The sequence below is a fragment of the Microcaecilia unicolor genome, chromosome 4 (genome assembly GCF_901765095.1).
Source record: "Microcaecilia unicolor chromosome 4, aMicUni1.1, whole genome shotgun sequence".
Classification (NCBI taxonomy): domain Eukaryota; kingdom Metazoa; phylum Chordata; class Amphibia; order Gymnophiona; family Siphonopidae; genus Microcaecilia; species Microcaecilia unicolor.
Window position 1 is genome coordinate 198,862,483 of NC_044034.1, and position 20,324 is coordinate 198,882,806.

At 51.0% G+C, this 20,324-nt stretch overlaps 1 protein-coding gene across 1 annotated transcript in view; it reads left to right on the plus strand.

The window, feature by feature from the left end:
• Positions 1–20,324, plus strand: part of NAP1L4 (nucleosome assembly protein 1 like 4) — a 481,814-nt gene that overhangs the window by 381,390 nt on the left and 80,100 nt on the right. Inside the window, 2 exon segments of the mRNA XM_030201119.1 lie at positions 10,074–10,103; positions 19,543–19,599. Of these exon segments, the coding sequence (XP_030056979.1) occupies positions 10,074–10,103; positions 19,543–19,599 (87 nt within the window).

Consider the following 20,324-nt stretch of genomic DNA (forward strand, 5'->3'; position numbering starts at 1 on the left):
GAGCTTGACTGCGCCCTGCCCCCTCCCCCGTGCCCCGCCTTTTTCAGCAGTCGTCGCTGAAGCTGCTACTGCCAGAGAGCATGGCACCATCCGTCCAAAACACCAAAAAGTAACGGCCTCCAAACGTCAATCGCTGCTGCAGCCGCATTACTTCCCCCTGTTCACCTACTCCTCTCTCCTTCTTCCACACACACTTCTCCGCCCAAGCTCCACCTCGCCATGCGCTCACTCGCATCCTTCCGCACGATTCTTTGGGAAGCGATGGAAGGAGGGGGAATCGACTAGCGTCAGGATGGATACGAACTACAAGATGATAAAATAGTTTGTGCTTGCTACAAGTTGAAAGGAGTACAAGGGGGGGGGGGGGGAGAAAAACCCTGGAACTGGGAGGGAGGGAGGGAGCCCCTGACACACAAATTCTCACACACACTCATTCTCACATACACACTCTGTCTCTCACATTGACTGCGCCCTGCCCCCTCCCCTGTGCTCCGCCTTTTCCAGCAGCCGCCGCTGAAGCTGCTACTGCCAGAGAGCGCGGCACCGTCCGTTCCAAACACCAAAAAGTAACAGCTTCCGAACGTCAATCGCCGCTGCAGCCGCATTACTTCCCCCTCTTCTCCACCTACTCCTCTCTCCTTCTTCCACGCACGCTTCTCCGCCCAAGCTCCACCTCGCCACGCGCTCCCCCGCATCCTTCCGCGCAATTTTTTGGGAAGCAATGGAAGGAGAGGGAATCGACTAGCGGCAGGATGAATACGAACTACAAGATGATAAAATAGTCATGCTTGCTACAAGTTGAAAAGAGTACAAGGGAGGGAGGGGAGGAGGGACCAGGGAGGGAGGGGGAGGAGAAAAACCCTGAAACTGGGAGGGAGGGAGGGGGGCAACCCTGGAACTGGAAGGGAGGGAGGGGGGCCCCTGACACACACACTCTATCTCTCTCACAGACACACTTGCACCCATTCTCACTGTCTCTCTGTCGCAAACACACACTCGCACATTCACTCTCTCTCTCTCACACACAGTCACTCTCACACATACACAGTCCAAGAAAAACCTTGCTGGCACCCATTTCATTTGTGCTCTTTCTTTTTGTTTGCCCGTTTCATTTGTGTCAGAAATGGGCCTTTTTTCCTAGTCTCTTATATTTTTTGGGCTACATATTTGTGCAGTCAGATACTGCATGACAAATGCAGTTACTAAGAGCCATGTTTTCAAGCAACCTACTTCAACTAGCAGGAGGCAACAACAGTTCTACTGGCAATCTCTCCTTGAACCCACATCTACCTTTCTGAAGCTTCTCTCCCCCTAGACCCCTGATCCACTAAATTGGCCCACCCTTCAATTTGTTTCTCGACTAACTTGCAAGCACCATGGAACAGGAAGAGTTTCTTCTAGGTATCTGTACTGCACTGTGCACACTGTCACACAAAGCCTGTCCAAGTTCCAGCTGCCCACCTGTACTAGGATCTTCACCACCTCCACGGGGAGGGAAGAGGTGGTGGTCAGGCTAGTGCACTCTGCCCAGGGGTCACTCTGCTGCCCTGCCGCAGAGACACCATCCTGCCTCAACGCTGCCCTGGGAACAGGCCCTATCTAAGTTCAGAGAGAGCACGTCCTCGTTATTTCCAGTGGGGCAGGGCAGCAGTTTGGCCAGCATATTTGAGAACAGGAAGAGGAAGGGGCGAAGCTTTCTATACATCCACACCAGGGTGCCATGAGCTTACAGTGAATTTGAGCTGCACAGAGCAGGAAGAGCTTCTTGTCCTCATAATTTCAAATCTCATGAGACTTGAGATAGCGAGATAAAGCAGCTCTTCCTGCAGTTTACATTTACTTGGCAGTGCTGTAGTGCAGTTGGTAAGAAAGCACATTTCAGCAGCAAAGGCAGGAGGTACCCAGGTCTAATTACTAGGCAACATGGTGACCTGGCGCCTAGTCTTTACAAGATAACTTAAGACTTGTGAATTTATCTTCCCAATGATTTATGTGCCCCCTGTTTTCCTGTTTAATTACCTAGCAGACCTCGCATAGTCCCAGACTAATCTACCCAGCCTTAGGCACTAAGGAACTCCACAAACAGAAGGACACAGGGATTCTCCGAGGACAAGCAGGCTGCTTGTTCTCACGACTGGGTTGACGTCCACGGCAGCCCCCACCAACCGGAACAAAACTTTGCGAGCGGTCCCGCACGCAGGGCACGCCCACCGCGCCTGCGCGGCCGTCTTCCCGCCCTTGCGCGACCGTTCCCGCTCAGTCTTTTCTTTTCCGCGCTGGAGAGAGCCGCGTTCGTCTCTCTCTCTGTCAGCCCCGGAAACCGGATCGCGCTTTCGCCGCGAGATTTTCTTCGTTGTGTTTTTCTTCGCTTCTCTGTTTTATTTTGTTAAAAAAAAAAAAAAAAAAAGAGAAGAACTTGTTTCCCTCGTCTTTTTAGCGGGGGCGTCTCGTTGCGGCCTTGTGGCCGCGCGGTCGATTTTATTTTTCGAGGTGTGAATTTTACCGCCACCATCGACGACTTTGACTTCGCCGACGTGATTTTTCCGTCGATGTCCTCGAAGATCCCGAGTGGATTTAAGAAGTGTGGTCGGTGCGGCCGGCATATCTCGCAGACCGACACTCACGCTTGGTGCCTCCAGTGCCTCGGGCCGGAGCACGATACCATGACGTGCACCTTGTGTCTCGGTTTACGGAAACGGACACAGATGGCGAGGCAAGTTCTACGGGACCGTCTTTTTGGAACTTGCGCCGGCCCGTCGACTTCGACGGCATCGGTATCGACGGCCGGGTCTTCGGTACCGGTACCGATGTCCACGAAATCGGCACCGACCCCAGGAGTACAGGTCCTGTCGGCCCGCCGGTCTTCCGGAGACGGCAGGGGTGAGCGGCCGCGTGGGCAATCGGCCCCGGTCACTCCCTCTACCCAGGGCCCTCGGGACCGAACCCTGTCGGACCCGATCCCTCGAGGCCGAGGGGGATCTACCTCCTCCTCTTCGGTACCGCCGATGACGGGCACCGAAAAAAGACAAAGAAGCACCGTCATCGGTCGCCCACAGCGCATATGGCTCCCGGCTCCAGAGACGATTCGACGCCGAGGAAGCGGCAGCACCGAGAGGAGCGTTCCCCCTCTATAGTAGAGGTATCGTCACGTCAGGGTGCCAGCACTTCGGTGCCGCCTCCTGGACCCGAACAGCTTCCGGCACCGACACCTCTACCGGCCCCCTCGCCTTTCCCGACAGCGGGCCTGGACGAGTGCCTCCGAGCCATCCTTCCGGGGATCCTGGAAGGGCTGATGCGCCAGACTGTGCCGTCGGCGCCGTTGATGGAGGCGCCGGTGTGCTCTAGCCCGGTGCCGAGGCCTTCGACGCCGCTTGCGGCGCCGGTCTCGACCGCCACGCAGGTGGAGTCGACGTCGATGGAGGGAGCTTCATCCCCGCCGGCGCGGGAGTCCACCGCTCGACGACGCCATCGAGGACTCGGTGCCTCGAAGTCGAGCCGGGCCCGGTTGAGGTCTGAGCTACAGGAGCTCATGTCCGACACCGAGGAAGAGGCCTCGTGGGGGGAGGAGGAGGACCCCAGATATTTCTCCTCAGAGGAGTCTGTGGGCCTTCCCTCCGACCCCACTCCTTCACCAGAGAGGAAGCTCTCGCCACCTGAGAGCCTCTCCTTTGCCTCCTTCGTCAGGGATATGTCTATTTGCATTCCCTTCCCCGTGGTCTCTATGGATGAGCCGAGGGCTGAGATGCTCGAGGTCCTCGACTATCCATCACCACCTAGAGAGTCCTCCACGGTACCGTTGCACAATGTCCTCAAAGAGACACTGCTTCGGAACTGGTTGAGACCTTTATCTAATCCCACCATCCCCAAGAAAGCGGAGTCCCAATACAGGATCCACTCTGACCCAGAGTTAATGCGGCCTCAATTGCCTCATGACTCGGCGGTCGTGGACTCTGCTCTCAAGAGGGCACGGAGTTCGAGGGATACCGCCTCGGCGCCCCCGGGGCGGGAGTCTCGTACTCTGGACTCGTTTGGGAGGAAGGCCTACCAATCTTCAATGCTCGTGACCTGCATCCAGTCCTACCAGCTCTACACGAGCATACACATGCGGAATAATGTGAAGCAACTGGCGGACCTGGTTGACAAGCTCCCCCCGGAGCAGTCCAGGCCTTTTCAGGAGGTGATCAGGCAGCTGAAGGCGTGCAGAAAGTTCCTGTCCAGGGGGTATATATGATACCTGTGATGTGGCATCTCGTGCTGCGGCCCAAGGTATAGTGATGCGCAGGCTCTCATGGCTGCGTGCCTCTGACCTGGACAACCGCACCCAGCAGCGGCTGGCCGATGTCCCTTGCCGGGGGGGTAATATTTTTGGTGAGAAGGTCGAGCAGTTGGTGGACCAACTACATCAGCGGGAAACCGCCCTCGACAAGCTCTCCCACCGGGCGCCTTCAGCATCCACCTCAGCAGGTGGACGTTTTTCCCGGGCCAGGCAGGCTGCGCCCTACGCCTACAAGAAGCGTAGGTACACCCAGCCGGTCCGAAGGCCTCCTCAGGCACAGGGACAGTCCCAGCGCGCTCGTTCTCGTCAACAGCGTGCGCCTAAGCAGCCCCCGGCGCCTCCACAGCAAAAACCGGGGACGGGTTTTTGACTGGATCCATGGGAACATAGCCGCCACTTTGGTGTCCGTGCCGGACGATCTGCCAGTCTGGGGGAGGTTAAAACTTTTTCACCAAAGGTGGCCTCTAATAACCTCCGACCAGTGGGTTCTCCAAATAGTGCGGTGCGGATACGCCCTGAATTTGGCCTCCTCTCCACCAAATTGTCCTCCGGGAGCCCAATCCTTCAGCTCCCGGCACAAGCAGGTACTTGAAGAGGAACTCTCCGCCCTTCTCAGCCCAATGCGGTCGAGCCCATGCCACCCGGGCAGGAAGGGCAGGGATTCTATTCCAGGTACTTCCTTGTGGAAAAGAAAACAGGGGGATGCGCCCCATCCTAGACCTGAGAGGCCTGAACAAATATCTGGTCAAGGAGAAGTTCAGGATGCTTTCCTTGGGCACCCTTCTGCCAATGATTCAGAAAAACGATTGGCTATGTTCCCTGGATTTAAAGGACTCATACACTCACATCCCGATACTGCCAGCTCACAGACAGTATCTCAGATTCCGCCTGGGGACACGGCACTTTCAGTATTGTGTGCTGCCCTTTGGGCTCGCCTCTGCCCCACGGGTGTTCACGAAGTGTCTCGTGGTGGTCGCGGCGTATCTACGCAAGCTGGGAGTGCACGTGTTCCCATATCTCGACGATTGGCTGGTCAAGAACACCTCGGAGGCATGAGCTCTCTGGTCCATGCAGTGCACTATTCACCTCCTGGAGCTGCTGGGGTTTGTGATAAATTACCCAAAGTCCCATCTCTAGCCAGTCCAATCTCTGGAATTCATAGGAGCTCTGCTGAATTCTCAGACGGCTCAGGCCTTTCTTCCCAGACCAGAGCGTCTCAGCAGGTCACAGCTCGGCAGATGTTGAGACTCCTAGGTCATATGGCCTCCACAGTTCATGTGACTCCCATGGCTCGTCTTCACATGAGATCTGCTCAATGCACCCTAGCTTCCCAGTGGTGCCAGGCCACCGGGAATCTAGAAGATGTCATCCGCCTCTCCATCAGTTGCCGCACTTCACGGCACTGGTGGACCATTCGGACCAATTTGACCCTGGGACGCCCATTCCAAATTCCACAGCCCACGAAAGTGCTAACGACGGATGCATCTCGCCTGGGGTGGGGAGCTCATGTCGATGGGCTTCACACCCAGGGACTGTGGTCCCTCCAGGAAAAAGATCTTCAGATCAACCTCCTGGAGCTCCGAGCGGTCTGGAACGCACTGAAGGCTTTCAGAGATCGGCTGTCCTGTCAAATTATCCAAATTCGGACAGACAATCAGGTTGCAATGTATTACATCAACAAGCAGGGGGGCACCGGATCTCGCCCCCTGTGTCAGGAAGCCGTCGGGATGTGGCGTTGGGCCTGCCAGTTCGGCATGCTTCTCCAAGCCACATACCTGGCAGGTGTAAACAACAGTCTGGCCGACAGACTGAGCAGAGTCATGCAACCGCACGAGTGGTCGCTCCATTCCAGAGTGGTACGCAAGATCTTCCGAGAGTGGGACACTCCCTCGGTGGACCTTTTCGCCTCTCAGACCAACCACAAGCTGCCTCTGTTCTGTTCCAGACTACAGGCACACGGCAGACTAGCGTCGGATGCCTTTCTCCTCCATTGGGGGACCGGCCTCCTGTATGCTTATCCTCCCATACCTTTGGTGGGGAACACCTTACTGAAGCTCAAGCAAGACCACGGCACCATGATTCTGATAGTGCCCTTTTGGCCTCGCCATATCTGGTTCCCTCTTCTTCTGGAGTTGTCCTCTGAAGAACGGTGGAGATTGGACTGTTTTCCGACTCTCATTTCGCAGAACGACGGAGCGCTTCTGCACCCCAACCTTCAGTCTCTGGCTCTCACGGCCTGGATGTTGAGGGCGTAGACTTCACTGCATTGGGTCTGTCTGAGGGTGTCTCCCATGTCTTGCTTGCCTCTAGGAAGGATTCCACTAAAAAGAGTTACTTTTTCAAGTGGAGGAGGTTTGGTGTGAGAGCAAGGCCCTAGAACCTCGTTCTTGTCCTGCACAGAACCTGCTTGAATACCTTCTGCACTTATCAGAGTCTGGCCTCAAGACCAACTCAGTAAGGAATCACCTTAGTGCGATTAGTGCTTACCATCTTCGTGTAGAGGATAAAGCCATCTCCGGAGAGCCTTTAGTCGTTCGATTCATGAGAGGCTTGGTTTTGTCAAAGCCCCATGTAAAGCCTCCTGCGGTGTCATGGGATCTCAACGTCGTCCTCACCCAGCTGATGAAACCTCCTTTTGAGCCACTGAATTCATGCCATCTGAAGAACTTGACCTGGAAGATCATTTTCTTGGTGGCAGTTACTTCAGCTCGTAGGGTCAGTGAGCTGCAAGCCCTGGTAGCCCATGCTCCGTATACTAAATTTCATCATAACAGAGTAGTGCTCCGCACTCACCCTAAGTTCCTGCCAAAAGTGGTGTCGGAGTTCCATCTTAACCAGTCAATTGTCTTGCCAACATTCTTTCCCAGACCGCATACCCGCCCTGCTGAACGTCAGTTGCACACATTGGACTGCAAGCGAGCGTTGGCCTTCTATTTGGAGCGGACACAGCCCCACAGACAGTCCGCCCAATTGTTTGTTTCTTTCGAACCCAATAGGAAAGGGGTCGCTGTCGGGAAACGCACCATCTCCAGTTGGCTAGCAGATTGCATTTCCTTCACTTACGCCCAGGCTGGGCTGACTCTTGAGGGTCATGTCACGGCTCATAGTGTCAGAGCCATGGCAGCGTCGGTGGCTCACTTGAAGTCAGCCACTATTGAAGAGATTTGCAAGGCTGCGACGTGGTCATCTGTCCACACATTCACATCACATTACTGCCTCCAGCAGGATACCCGACGCGACAGTCGGTTCGGGCAGTCGGTGCTGCAGAATCTGTTTGGGGTTTAAATCCAACTCCACCCTCCAGGACCCGAATTTATTCTGGTCAGGCTGCACTCTCAGTTGTTCTTCGTAGGTCAATTTCTGTTATGCCCTCGCCGTTGCGAGGTTCAATTGACCTGGGTTCTTGTTTTGAGTGAGCCTGAGAGCTAGGGATACCCCAGTCGTGAGAACAAGCAGCCTGCTTGTCCTCGGAGAAAGCGAATGATACATACCTGTAGCAGGTGTTCTCCGAGGACAGCAGGCTGATTGTTCTCACCTACCCTCCCTCCTCCCCTTTGGAGTTGCGTTTTTGATCATTTTTGCTTGTCATTCAACTGAGCGGGAACGGTCGCGCACGGGCGGGATGACGGCCGCGCATGCGCGGTGGGCGTGCCCTGCGTGCGGGACCGCCCGCAAAGTTTTGTTCCGGTTGGTGGGGGCTGCCGTGGACGTCAACCCAGTTGTGAGAACAATCAGCCTGCTGTCCTCGGAGAACACCTGCTACAGGTATGTATCATTCGCTTTCTGTAAACATGAGAAAGTAGCTGTCAAAGTTTATTAGCTCACTTACCAAAAGCCAGATTAGTACAAAATCATCAGACACTCGTTTCTCATATTGGGAGTGCAGAGCTCCGTGACACACAACGGGTGCCGTCAACATCTTCTGTAGTCTCCGTGGCAATGCCTTAGCTACTAGCCTTTAAATACATTTCTATTAGGTTTTCATTTTCCCGCTGCCAGTTGATAACTATGACTTCACATGTTTCCAAGTTCCAAGTATCAACATCTTTGCTAATAATGAGTTCACATGCTTTCAGGTCCTCCTTCACCCCACCCTGGATGTTCTTATGACCTACTGTTACCTGCTTTTACCCAAAACATCTTTGCCCACACAACTCTGGGTATTGTCTTATGTCTGTCCACCTGTTGTTTTGAGAATAGATTGTCTTCCTCTGTCAGCTTCTCAGCTCCGTAATTCAGCATTTTGTCACAGTGACATTGTCTGACTCAGACATGGTCTTTGATTTTTAGAGGCCTAGTTCTGAGCTCTAAGCCTGTCTTGACCTGGGTTTCACTGAAGGCAACTGATAGCATTTTTCTACATTAAGGGCCTGATTACTAAGCTTTTTCACATAGACAGAGAACGGCAAAACAGTCTCAGTAAATCAGGCCATGAGCTACACAGCAGGGGAGATGCCTCTCCCCACTTCCCCTCAGATTTAGAGGAGACAGTAGTGGGAAGGAAGGTTTTTGGCCTGGCTCCTAAATCCAAAGAATATTTGTCAAGCCCCTAGTAATACATGTTTTTTAAGCTTTGCTGTATTTATGGCCAAGCAATTTTCTGTATTGCTTTGTGGTACTGGATCTTAACTTCTGATGTAAGACATACTTATCTATAAAGAAGCTATACCACTTTTTAAATTAACCTTTTGTCTGCAGTATTTCTAAGAGAATTTTTTAAGAGAATGTAATTACAAATTCAGCATTATTTCCAGAACTATTAACTTAGCCTTCATGTGTCACCATTTACCAAAATGTTCCATGCAGCATGCTCAGGAAAAATTTAACTAATTAGGAAGGTTTTTCATCCAGTTTTGAAAGATATGCATTATGTTTGCACATCCACAATTCCTTGTGCAATCCAGTACCAACTCCCTTCTTCCCCAGGTCTTCTACCTATCCTTTCAAACATTACCCCTCCTTTTCTCCACAAATGCCCTGAGCCTGTCCAAAATCTGGCAAAGTGATGGCTTCTACTTCTATTAGATTATTCAAGCCTTCCGTTTTTAACTTTGATTCTGCAAAATCACTACCCAAGCCTTTTTTCTTTCTCATTGCTAAGTTTTCCAGTACTCCCCATAGCCACCAAGGTTAGTGACACCAAGACAAAAAATAAAAAGTCTAGTCTCCACTTGCTCACTGAAGTTTGGTTAACCATGGTTCTCGCACTCCCTATAATCAGGTCACTCCTGGCTTCTGGGAAGCCCAGTGTTGTTGTGCCACTACTGTGTAGATGTGTTGAGCTGCTTATGTGGAACCTTTATTGGTGGCTGCACACCATACACGGTTACCCAATATTTTCTTGGAGGCATGCATTGATTACTTCAGGGCGTAGTCTGTGTGTGGGTGGGCTATGAATGAAATGAAGTTGTTTAATCACTGGTGTGCTATGTAATATATTTGTAATGTGTGTTTTCCTTTTGTACCAAGGCTAGTAAAAATATGGGGGGAAAAATGAGGCTGACTGTTTGGTGAAAACCTTTTCCTACAAGCTTTCATTAAATTTACTCATCTAACAAATCATCTAATACTAAATTTTATTAAAAAATCACTTTTGATGTTTCTGATCTACTAAATTTTAAAGTTAATATTGATCTGAAAAAAAATTGCCCTCGTCTCCCGCTGCCAAGTACAAACAGGAAATATTATATTGGTAGTGTCTGTGTGCTGCAAAATCAAATTAAATAGATCGTATTTAAATGAACTGTGCAGATGTGTATAAAAGTGAAATTCTTAAATAGTGTTTCTTATTTTACAGTTTGAAGAAGGAGAGGAAGGGGAGGAAGAGGTGAGAGGTTGTTCAGAGTTGATATTTATTCTTGAAACTTGTTTAGAACATTCTGCTTCAGTTTTTCATTAGAAAGAACTTTCTCCGAGGACAAACAGGCCGTTGTATTCTCACAGCTGGGTGACGTCATCTGAGAGAGCCCGGTGTGGGTGCTGACTAGCGAGATTTAGTTAGAAGTTTCTAGCAGCATCCCACTGCGTTTGCACTGGTGCTTTTCTGCTCATCATGTGAGCACGGGTTTCTCAGTCTTCGTTTTTCTTCTGAGCAAAGAGGACATGTCCTCATGTTCTCACAGTGTGCACAGGGAACAGCAAAGATGAACTTGAAAGGACTTACTGGACAATGCTTTCAATTTAAAAGTTTATTGTACAGACTAACAGACTCAACACAAAAGCAAATATATGTGTAATGCAACAAGCCCACACCTGGGCTGATAACTGCGATAACAAACAAGTAAGTTATGCCTTAAGACGCTCGGTTTCAGCGTTCATATTATGCTGATGCTGAGCATATGTTTGCGTTTATGACCCCTGATGCAGGCGTTGTGCGACGAAACACAGCCCATGTCGGGTCCCTGAATTAAAGAACTGTTCTGTTTTTGAAGGCTTTTGGTGCTTTTTGTTTTGCTTTGTGTGGTTTGTACTTTGACCCTCTCTCTGTTGCTGTGCTCAACATTTTTACCAAAACCACATGCCCATCCTGGCAAGAGTGTACTGCATACCTTGGATTGCAAGTGAGCCTTAGCCTTCTCTCTGGAGTGGACTAAAGCCCATAAACAGTCCACCCATCTTTTTGTTTCTTTTGACCCAAACTGGGTGGGGGTAGCCATTGGCAAATGCACAATTTCTAACTGGCAAGCAAATTGCATCTCCTTTACTTATGCCTAGGCAGGGCTGACTCTAGAAGGTCATGTCTTCTGCCACACATTCACATTTTATTACTGCCTTGAGCAGGTTACCCGATGTGACAACTGGTTTGGGCAGTTAGTCCTGAAGAATTTGTTCATTGTATAGAATACAACTCCCCCCTCCCCCCCACTCTACACCTTCGCAACTAGTATGTAAATAGTTTCAGATTAATTGACTTACAGGCCTTGATGGTTTGAGTCCCTATTCCCTATCATCAAGCCGATCAATCCATAGACTGGTGGGAGGTGTCCATCTACCAGCAGGTGGAGATAGAGAGCAATCTTTTGCCTCCCTATATGTGGTCATGTGCTGCCGGAAATTCCCCAGTATGCTCTCTATCTCAGCAGGTGTGTGGTCACACAGCAGCAGCTCTGGCTAGGTCTCCAAGCCTAATTGTTTAGGTTTTGTTGAGTACCTGGGGTTGAGGGCTCTTCGTGAGCAAGTGCAAACCTGGTGGTGCCAGGTCCCTCCTTTTCTCCCCCCTCCTGCTGGCTCCGTAAAAAAAAAAAAAAAAAATTTTTTTAACGTTCAAAAAGGACGTCCATTCGCAGCTGCTCGGAGCAAGAAGCAGGTAATTTTTACCTTTTACTAGCGGGCAGGGGGTTCCCCGAACGGTCTCCACGTGGCTATGGCCTCGGATGGCAAGGGTGCGAAAAGACGCTACCCGGAACGCGTTTGCGCGCCTAGCGGGGGGATCGAAGGTAGAGTCGCCCTTTTTGGGCGCCCTTTCGGAACCGGGAGAGTTCACCGGTTTTTCCTCCGGCGCGGCGGCCTTTCCTGCCTTAGGCGCCCATCCCCCGCTGGCCGCCCTCCCAGTCGTGACCGGCCACGCGGCTCGGACGGCTTCTTCTTGGGCCGCCCTAGAGATGGGAGACGTTAACAGCTTGGTCGCCCTTGAATCGGGCAACAGTAAGAAGTCGGCGAAATTAAAACGCCCTTCTTCCCACGCGGCTCCTTCTCGGAGTTTCGTGCCGGACGCAATTTTGGACGCACAACACGCCTCTCCCTCGCTACTGGGAGCGCAGATGGAGAGCGCCTCTAGGGCCGCGGCACAGGCTGCAGAAATGCATAGTTGGGGGGTTTCTCCCCTGAGTTCATTTTGCTGCTGCATCAGGCCTTTCTTATGCAGAACACTGCCCCTGCCCACCCCTCTGATCGGGGTGATGAGGCCTCTATGCTTAAGCGCCCTCGGGTGCATCTTCCACCCTCGGGGGACTCGGTCTCCTCTGATGTGGATGACGGCAGCATGTCTGAGTTCTCCCAGAGATCCTTAGTGGAATCGATGGAAGAGACTGATCCTCGCTCGGATGGAGCGGACGACCCCTCTGCAGCGCGGCTTTTTCGCTCAGAGGATTTGCCCAACCTGCTTGTGCAGGCCAGGAGCATTTTGAAGATTGCTTCTCTGGAGGAAGGCTCTCTCTCAGCCTCTACTGGCTCCGCCATTATGCTGGGAACGAAGCGCCCGCCTAGAACCTTCCATGTTCATGAAGCCATGCAGAACTTAATTTCAGCGCAATGGGATGCCCCTGAGGCGAGCCTGAAAGTAGCCAGGGCTGTGTCCCATCTGTACCCCTTTCCTGAGGGGGAACGGGGGAAGCCTTTGGCCCACGGTAGATTCCTTAGTCACTGCCGTGACTAAGAAAACGGCGCTGTCGGTGAAAGATGGCACTGCCCTGAAGGACGCCCAAGATAGGAGAATGGAGGCGGCCTTAAAGTCGTCCTTTGAGGCGGCCGCTCTGAGTTTGCAAGCCTCGGTTTGCGGCTCCTACGTGGCTAGGGCGTGCCTGACTGTGTTACAGCGGGCTTCCCCCTCAGACCCTTCCTGGAGGGCAGAATGGCCGACCCTGGAGTTGGGTTTGGCAGACTTGCTGTATGATGTTTTGAAAGCCTCGGCCAAGGGAATGGCTCAGACAGTCTCTGCGCGGCGGTGGCTCTGGCTTAAGCACTGGTCTGCTGACCATGCCTCTAAATCTCGCCTAGCCAAGTTGCCTTTTAAAGGCAAGCTGCTCTTTGTGGACGAGCTGGACAAGATCGTGACGGAGCTCGGCACGTCCAAGGGCAAGAGGTTGCCGGAGGTCAGGTCTCGGGCCGGCAGTGCCCGTCCTGGTCCCTCTAAGGGCCGATTCCAGGAAGCCCGTCGGTATCGCCTGGGCAAGTCGGCCTCCTCTGCCTCCGCTTCCTTCAAACGGAACTTCTCCCCCAAGCAGCATTCCTTTCGGTCCCGGAGGTTCGTCCTCCGGCCCGCCCCCAGGGTCGCGTACCCAATGACGGGGACCTGGTCCATGGCCCAGTGCAGATAGGAGGAAGGTTGTCCTCGTTTCTGGGCGAGTGGACCAGGGTAACTTCAGACGCTTGGGTTCTGGAAGTCATCAGAGACGGCTACAAGCTAAAGTTTTGCCGACCCTAAGAGACGGGTTTGTAAACTCTCCTTGCAAGTCTCAGGTCAAAGCAGCTGCCGTGCAGCAGACTTTGAGCAACCTGATCTGCCTGGGCGCGGTGGTCCCGGTACCAGTAGATCAGCTTGGCAAGGGGCACTATCCATTACTTTGTGGTGCCAAAGAAAGAAGGATCTGCTCGGCCTATTCTCGACCTCAAGGGAATCAGTCAGGCCTTGAAAGTTCGGCACTTCCGGATGGAGACCCTCTGCTCCGTAATAGCTGCGGTGAAAAAGGGAGAATTCCTGGCTTCCCTGGACATCAAGGAAGCTTACCTACATATTCCCATCTGGCCGCCTCATCAGCGCTTTCTGCGCTTTGCAGTGCTGGGCCGACACTTCCAGTTCAGAGCCCTCCCGTTCGGGTTGGCTGCGGCTCCGCAGACCTTCTCCAAAGTAATGGTGGTCATCACGGCCTTCCTCCGCAAGGAGGGAGTGCAAGTCCATCCCTATCTGGACGACTGGCTGATCCGAGCCCCTTCCTATGCGGAGTGCGGGAGAGCTACAGACAGGGTCATTGCTCTTCTGAGTTCCCTGGGATGGATCATCAACTGGGAGAAAAGCCAGCTGCGCCCGACTCAGTCCCTGGAGTATCTGGGAGTTCGATTCGACACCCAAGTGGGCAGAGTGTTCCTGCCGGACAACCGGAGCGTCAAGCTTCAGACCCAGGTGGGCCAGTTCCTAGCCTCCTCTACTCTTCGGGCTTGGGACTATGTGCAGCTGTTGGGCTCCATGACGGCCACGATGGAGGTAGTGCCCTGGGCCAGGGCTCATATGAGACCACTACAGCACTCTCTTCTGCGGCGGTGGACTCCAGTCTCGGAGGATTACGCCGTACGCCTTCCTTTGGATCCAGCGGTGCGAAAGGCGCTGAGCTGGTGGCTGAGGCCATGCAAGCTGTCCGCAGGAATGCCTCTTACGACCCCGGAGTGGGTTGTCGTCACGACGGACGCCTGCTTGACGGGCTGGGGAGCCCACTGCCTGGGACGGACAGCGCAGGGGCTCTGGTCTCCTGCAGAGACAAAATGGTCCATCAACCTCCTGGAACTCCGAGCCATTCGGTTGGCGCTTCTAGAGTTTCTCCCGGTACTGGTGCTGAGGCCTGTACGGGTCCTGTCGGACAATGCCACGGCTGTGGCCTATGTCAATCGCCAGGGAGGTACCAGGAGCGCCCCTCTAGCCAAGGAGGCCATGAAGCTATGCCTGTGGGCGGAAGCGAATCTGGAACAGCTGTCGGCGGCCCACATTGCGGGAGTCATGAATGTCAAGGCGGACTTTCTCAGTCGCCATACCTTGGATCCCGGAGAGTGGCAACTGTCTGCTCGGGCGTTCTTGGACATCACGAAACGCTGGGGCCAGCCGAGCCTGGATCTGATGGCGTCCTCGGCCAAGTGCCACGTTTTTTCAGCAGAGGACAGGACCCTCGATCTCTGGGAGTCGGTGCTCTTCTCCAGCAGTGGCTGGCACAGGAGCTTCTCTACGTGTTCCCGCCCTGGCCCATGATGGGCAGGGTGCTAGGCCGGGTGACAAAGCATCCGGGCGGGGTGATCCTGGCGGGTCCGGATTGGCCCAGACGTCCCTGGTATGCGGACTTGGTCAGACTCTCGGTGGACGGCCCTCTGCGGCTGCCAGCGGAGCGGGGCCTCTTACATCAGGGTCCCGTGGTGATGGAGGATCCCTCCCCCTTTGGTCTTACTGCCTGGCTATTGAGCGGAAGCGGCTGAGGAAGAAGGGCTTCTCAGACAAGGTCATCGCCACTATGCTGAGAGCGAGGAAGCGCTCTACTTTCACCACTTACGCCAGGGTTTGGCGTACCTTTGCGTCGTGGTGCGAGGCAGGCTCTATATCGCCCTTCACTGCTCCAATATCTTCAGTGTTGGCGTTCCTGCAAGAGGGGCTGGAGAAAGGCCTGTCGCTCAGTTCGCTGAAAGTCCAGGTGGCGGCTCTAGCTTGCTTCAGGGGTCGTCTGAAGGGGGCTTCCCTGGCTTCACAGCCGGATGTGGTACACTTTTTCAAAGGAGTTAATCACCTGCGCCCCCCTCTGCACTCGATAGTGCCTACGTGGAATCTCAATCTGGTACTACGGACCTTGCAGAAGCCGCCCTTCGAGCCCTTACCAAGGGCATCGCTGAAGGACCTGACGTTGAAAGCAGTCTTTCTGGTGGCTATCACATCAGCCAGAAGAGTTTCCGAGCTCCAGGCGCTCTCGTGTAGAGTCCGTTCCTGTGATTCACTGAGGCAGGAGTATCGATTCGCCCAGTGCCTTCCTTCCTGCCCAAGATTGTTTCTCGATTCCATGTGAATCAGCAGCTTTACCTACCCTCCTTTCGTAGGGAGGATTACCCAGAGGAGTACCTTGCGCTCAAATATCTGGATGTTAGATGGGTCATCATCAGATACTTGGAAGTGACCAATGATTTCCGGAAGTCGGATCATCTGTTTGTGCTGTTCGCAGGCCCTCATAAGGGTCTGCAGGCATCTAAGCCTACAGTGGTACGTTGGGTCAAGGAGACGATCGCGTCAGCTTATGTGGCGGCGGGGAAGATTCCGCCTATTCAGCTGAAGGCACACTCTACTAGAGCACAAGCAGCCTCGATGGCGGAGTCCAGATCTGTCTCCTTGGAAGAGATTTGCAGAGCGGCTACCTGGTCGTCGGCTCATACCTTCTCGCGACATTACCGCTTGGATGTGGCTGCTCGGGCCGAGGCCCAGTTTGGGGCTTCAGTGTTGCGTTCAGGGATTTCCATGTCCCGCCCTGGGTGAGTACTGCTTCGGTACATCCCACCAGTCTATGGATTGATCGGCTTGATGATAGGGAAGGTAAAATTATGTATCATACCTGATAATTTTCTTTCCCTTAATCATAGCCGATCAATCCATAGCCCCTCCCAGATATCTGTATTGTTTGTGTTCTGGTTATATTTCAGGTTCAAGTTCAGTCTTCATTTCCTGTTCACGAGGACTTTGTGTTCAAGTTCTTCCAATTGAAGTCTCTTCGAGTTGAGACGATTTTGTGTTACAGTAAGCTGCTGCTTCCTCTCCCCCCGTTTCGGCGGTGGCTGGATTGATAACTAAATTATGCCGGCGCTCCCTCCCGCTTCGTGCGGCTGTAGGGTAGCTTTGTATCCCTCCCGCTTCAGCGGTATTAGGGTAAGCCAGCTCCTCCCGCGGTTGCGGTAGCAGGATAAGCCAGTTCCCCCCGCGTCGGCGGGTGTGGTTTCCCGCCCACCGCCCCGGCGGTGGTGCACTGGAATATTTCCCCTCCCCCGCTTCGGCGGTGGTGAGCTGGGCAGAGTGTCCCTTTGTGGGTGTAATTCTCTAAGTGCTGAGTCCTGTGGATGGAGCTTTGATATCGACATACTGGGGAATTTCCGGCAGCACATGACCACATATAGGGAGGCAAAAGATTGCTCTCTATCTCCACCTGCTGGTAGATGGATACAACCCACCAGTCTATGGATTGATCGGCTATGATTAAGGGAAAGAAAATTATCAGGTATGATGCATAATTTTACCTTATCTTAACATTGTCTTCAGTAAGCCTGGTAGCTGGGGATTCCCAGCTGTGAGAATACAATGGCCTGCTTGTCCTTGGAGAAAGCAAAGGTGTTCTCTGGAGGACAGCAGTCCAAGTATTCTCACAGGGAGGTGGTGGAGGAAAAAAAACTGTGATGGAATTCAAAAAGGAGTGGGATGAATACAGAGAATCTTTAAGTTTTGCTTTTTATATCATTAATTTTCTAAACGGTTACATGTGTGTTTGCATGTCGAGTGACGCTTAGATGGAGACTCCAGCTGTGAAGAACTAAGGCTGATGCTGGGCATGCTTGTATGGTTGGGTCCCATATATGACAATCTGATTTAGGATGCGCTGGAGAGGGCTTTGACGGAAACTCCATTAATTTGGAACGTGAGGACACTGCCGGCAGATTTTTTTTTATGGTCCGTATCCTGTAAATGACAAGATGGATTTGGATAGGCTAGAATTAGCTTTGACGGCAATTTCAGTAGTTGGAACCTAAGGACAGTACTAGACAAACTTCTATGGTCTATGTCCAGAAATGCCAGTGAGAGACAATGATCAACTATATCGCATTCATCGTTTGATCATGACTTGATAATGAGGGTGACTGTTGGGCAGACTGGATGGACTGTTCAGGTCTTTTTTTGCCGTCCTTTACTATGTTGCTATGTTACATACCCTCCCGCTTCCCTTTGGAGTTGTATTCTATAGCTTTTTTTTTTTTACTTTATTTTTATTAAACTTTTTAACAAACATAATTTCAAATTTATGAATGATAATACACAATTTGGAAGTGAAAAATTATATAAACAAGCAAATACTATTTAAGTTTCATATAATTATCGACCACAAGAATAAGAAATCAATCCAAGATGTAAGATTAATCATATAATCTAAAGGAAATAATCATACATTGTAAATTATATTAATGAAGCGTCACGTCCTGAGTGATTCACTCCAAGGCTGTTGAACAGTGTACATATGGGATTAAACCACTACATTAACCTCTTCCCTACTAAGTAGAAATTCCTCTAGCTGTTTAGGGTCAAAAAATTGAAACTGTTTAGATTGAAACATAATTCTACAAACACAAGGAAATTTCAATAGGAAGGCTCCTATTGCCATAGTTCTTGTGCGCAAAGCCAAAAAGGCTTTACGGCTCTTCCGAGTCTCTCTTGATAAGTCTGGGTATATTCTTATTTTTGATCCAAAAAAAACTGAATCCAAATGTCTTAAAGAAAGTCTCAGTACTGCATCCCGATCCATTTCTAAAGCAAATGAGACTAATAATGTTGCTCTTTTCGTTACAACTTCTAAAGATGATTCCAAAAAGGTAGTCAGATTCATCACTGCACCACCTTGAGGAAGGTTTCCTGACTCCACTCTAGAATCAGTTGGCAAATAAAACGCTCTCGTTATTGGTGGTAGTGAATTTTCTGACATACCCAATATTTCCACAAGGTATTTTTTAATCATTTGTACAGGGGTAATAAGAGGCGAACTAGGAAAATTTATTAGCCTCAAGTTAAGTCTCTTGGACTGATTTTCCAGATATTCCAGCCTTCGGAGAGTAAAATTCTTATCTCTAATCAATGTTTGACCCACAAGTTCCATTTTTTTTGTTCGTTCAGTGAGAGATTTTACTTCTGCAGCTTGATGTTCAGTCTTTTGCAATTGGGCTAATGCAGTTTCTGATAAGGCCTTAATACAGCATTTTTAGTTACCACAGTTTGTAGGGAGGAATGTGCAGTAAAGGTTAAGTCCCATAGTGACTCTAGCATCACTACGGCTGGCTTTTCTATTTTCTCCAGTGTCAATTCAGGAAGGGGTGCTTTAACAGCATTTTCCAGAATACTCACTGTCTGTGCTAACAGTACAGGAGCTGATGTCGCTTCTGGAGCTCCCAAGCTGTCTCCAAAAGGCTCCCTCCCTGCACGTTCTGCTCTCCACTTGGGATCTGAGTTACAGGGCTCATCTAGAGACGTTCACTTCCTGGTTGTGGAGGAGCCGCACGTTCGACCGGGCTAAGGGAACCCCCGTCTACACTGTCGGCTAACGCCAAAGCGCCAGCCTCAGCTACCGGAGTAGAAATCTTCCCCGGACCCAGCGCGACTGCAAAATCCTCCATCTTAGCCTGCCGAAGCTGACTTGTCCCGTCAGGGAGAGAGGGAACCTCCCTGACCTTGCCTCTCCTTTTCCCCATTCCAGGGTTCAGGTAAGGAGCAACTTCGTGGCGTTCGCAGAGAAAAGTGAGACGCAACTGGCAACGCTTCTCATACCGTCACCATCTTGGATCCAGCCATAGCTTTTTTAAATGACTGAGAAACCCATGCTCATAAGTCAGGTGGGAGGGACCCATCGCATGTGCAGTGGGATGCTGCTGGAAAGTTCTAACTAAATTCAGCATCTGCACCAGGCTCTGTCAGACAATGTCACCCAGCTGTTAGGATACTTAGCCTGCTGTCTTCGGAGAACACCTGCTACAAGTGAGTAACTTTGATTTATCACCACCTAGTAATGGATGACTAGATTTCACTTGATATCATACTTGTTGTTTTGCTTTACTGGTTTTAGGAAATGGAAGATGATGAAGATGGGGAGGATGAAGAAGATGCTGAGAGTAATATCAAGGTTGGTTTTGTTTAGCATCACTTAATATAATCCTTTTTATAATGCGTTGACAATGTGTGTCATGAAATGCCAGTGTTGGTGTTTTTAGGATTTCTTATTCTGCACTGATCGTTCAATTAATCATTACTGCTGAAAATAGATGAAGCCATCATTCATGTTTCAGAGAATCCAGACCTCCTGAGCCAGAGTGGCATTGACAAGCATCTGTAAAGTAACAGCACATTAAAAAAATGGGTAAATGAATCCAAGAGCAAAGAATGTTTGACAATTCTTAGATCTATTAACTACAAAAAGTTGAGCAGAGCTTGTGTATTGAAGGTAGCACTTAAACTATAATAAATATTTTGATCTCTTAATTGTCAAGTGAGATGAAACGGTATATCCAGAAGATACTGTTGGTACCAGACAGCATATCTTTAAAAAAAGTGAACTAAATGAGGATAGTGCCTTTTTCATGTTTCAAGGTGGCTCACTGTTGAATAAGCTGACGGTGTGCCCTTGAATGGACAGACATTTAAACTTGAGCTTGTGTTACTTCTGAATGCATCTGTTCTGTGTTATAACAGCAGAGCTGTAATTCTTGTTGAAAATGGAGGACATGCTAACATCTCCGACTGCTCTGTTGACTGTGACACAACATAGTTGTAACAATCTACTCAGTCTGTTTGTGTTCAGAAGATTTCATTGAACTAAATATTGTCATCTAGCAATACTGTAAATTTGAT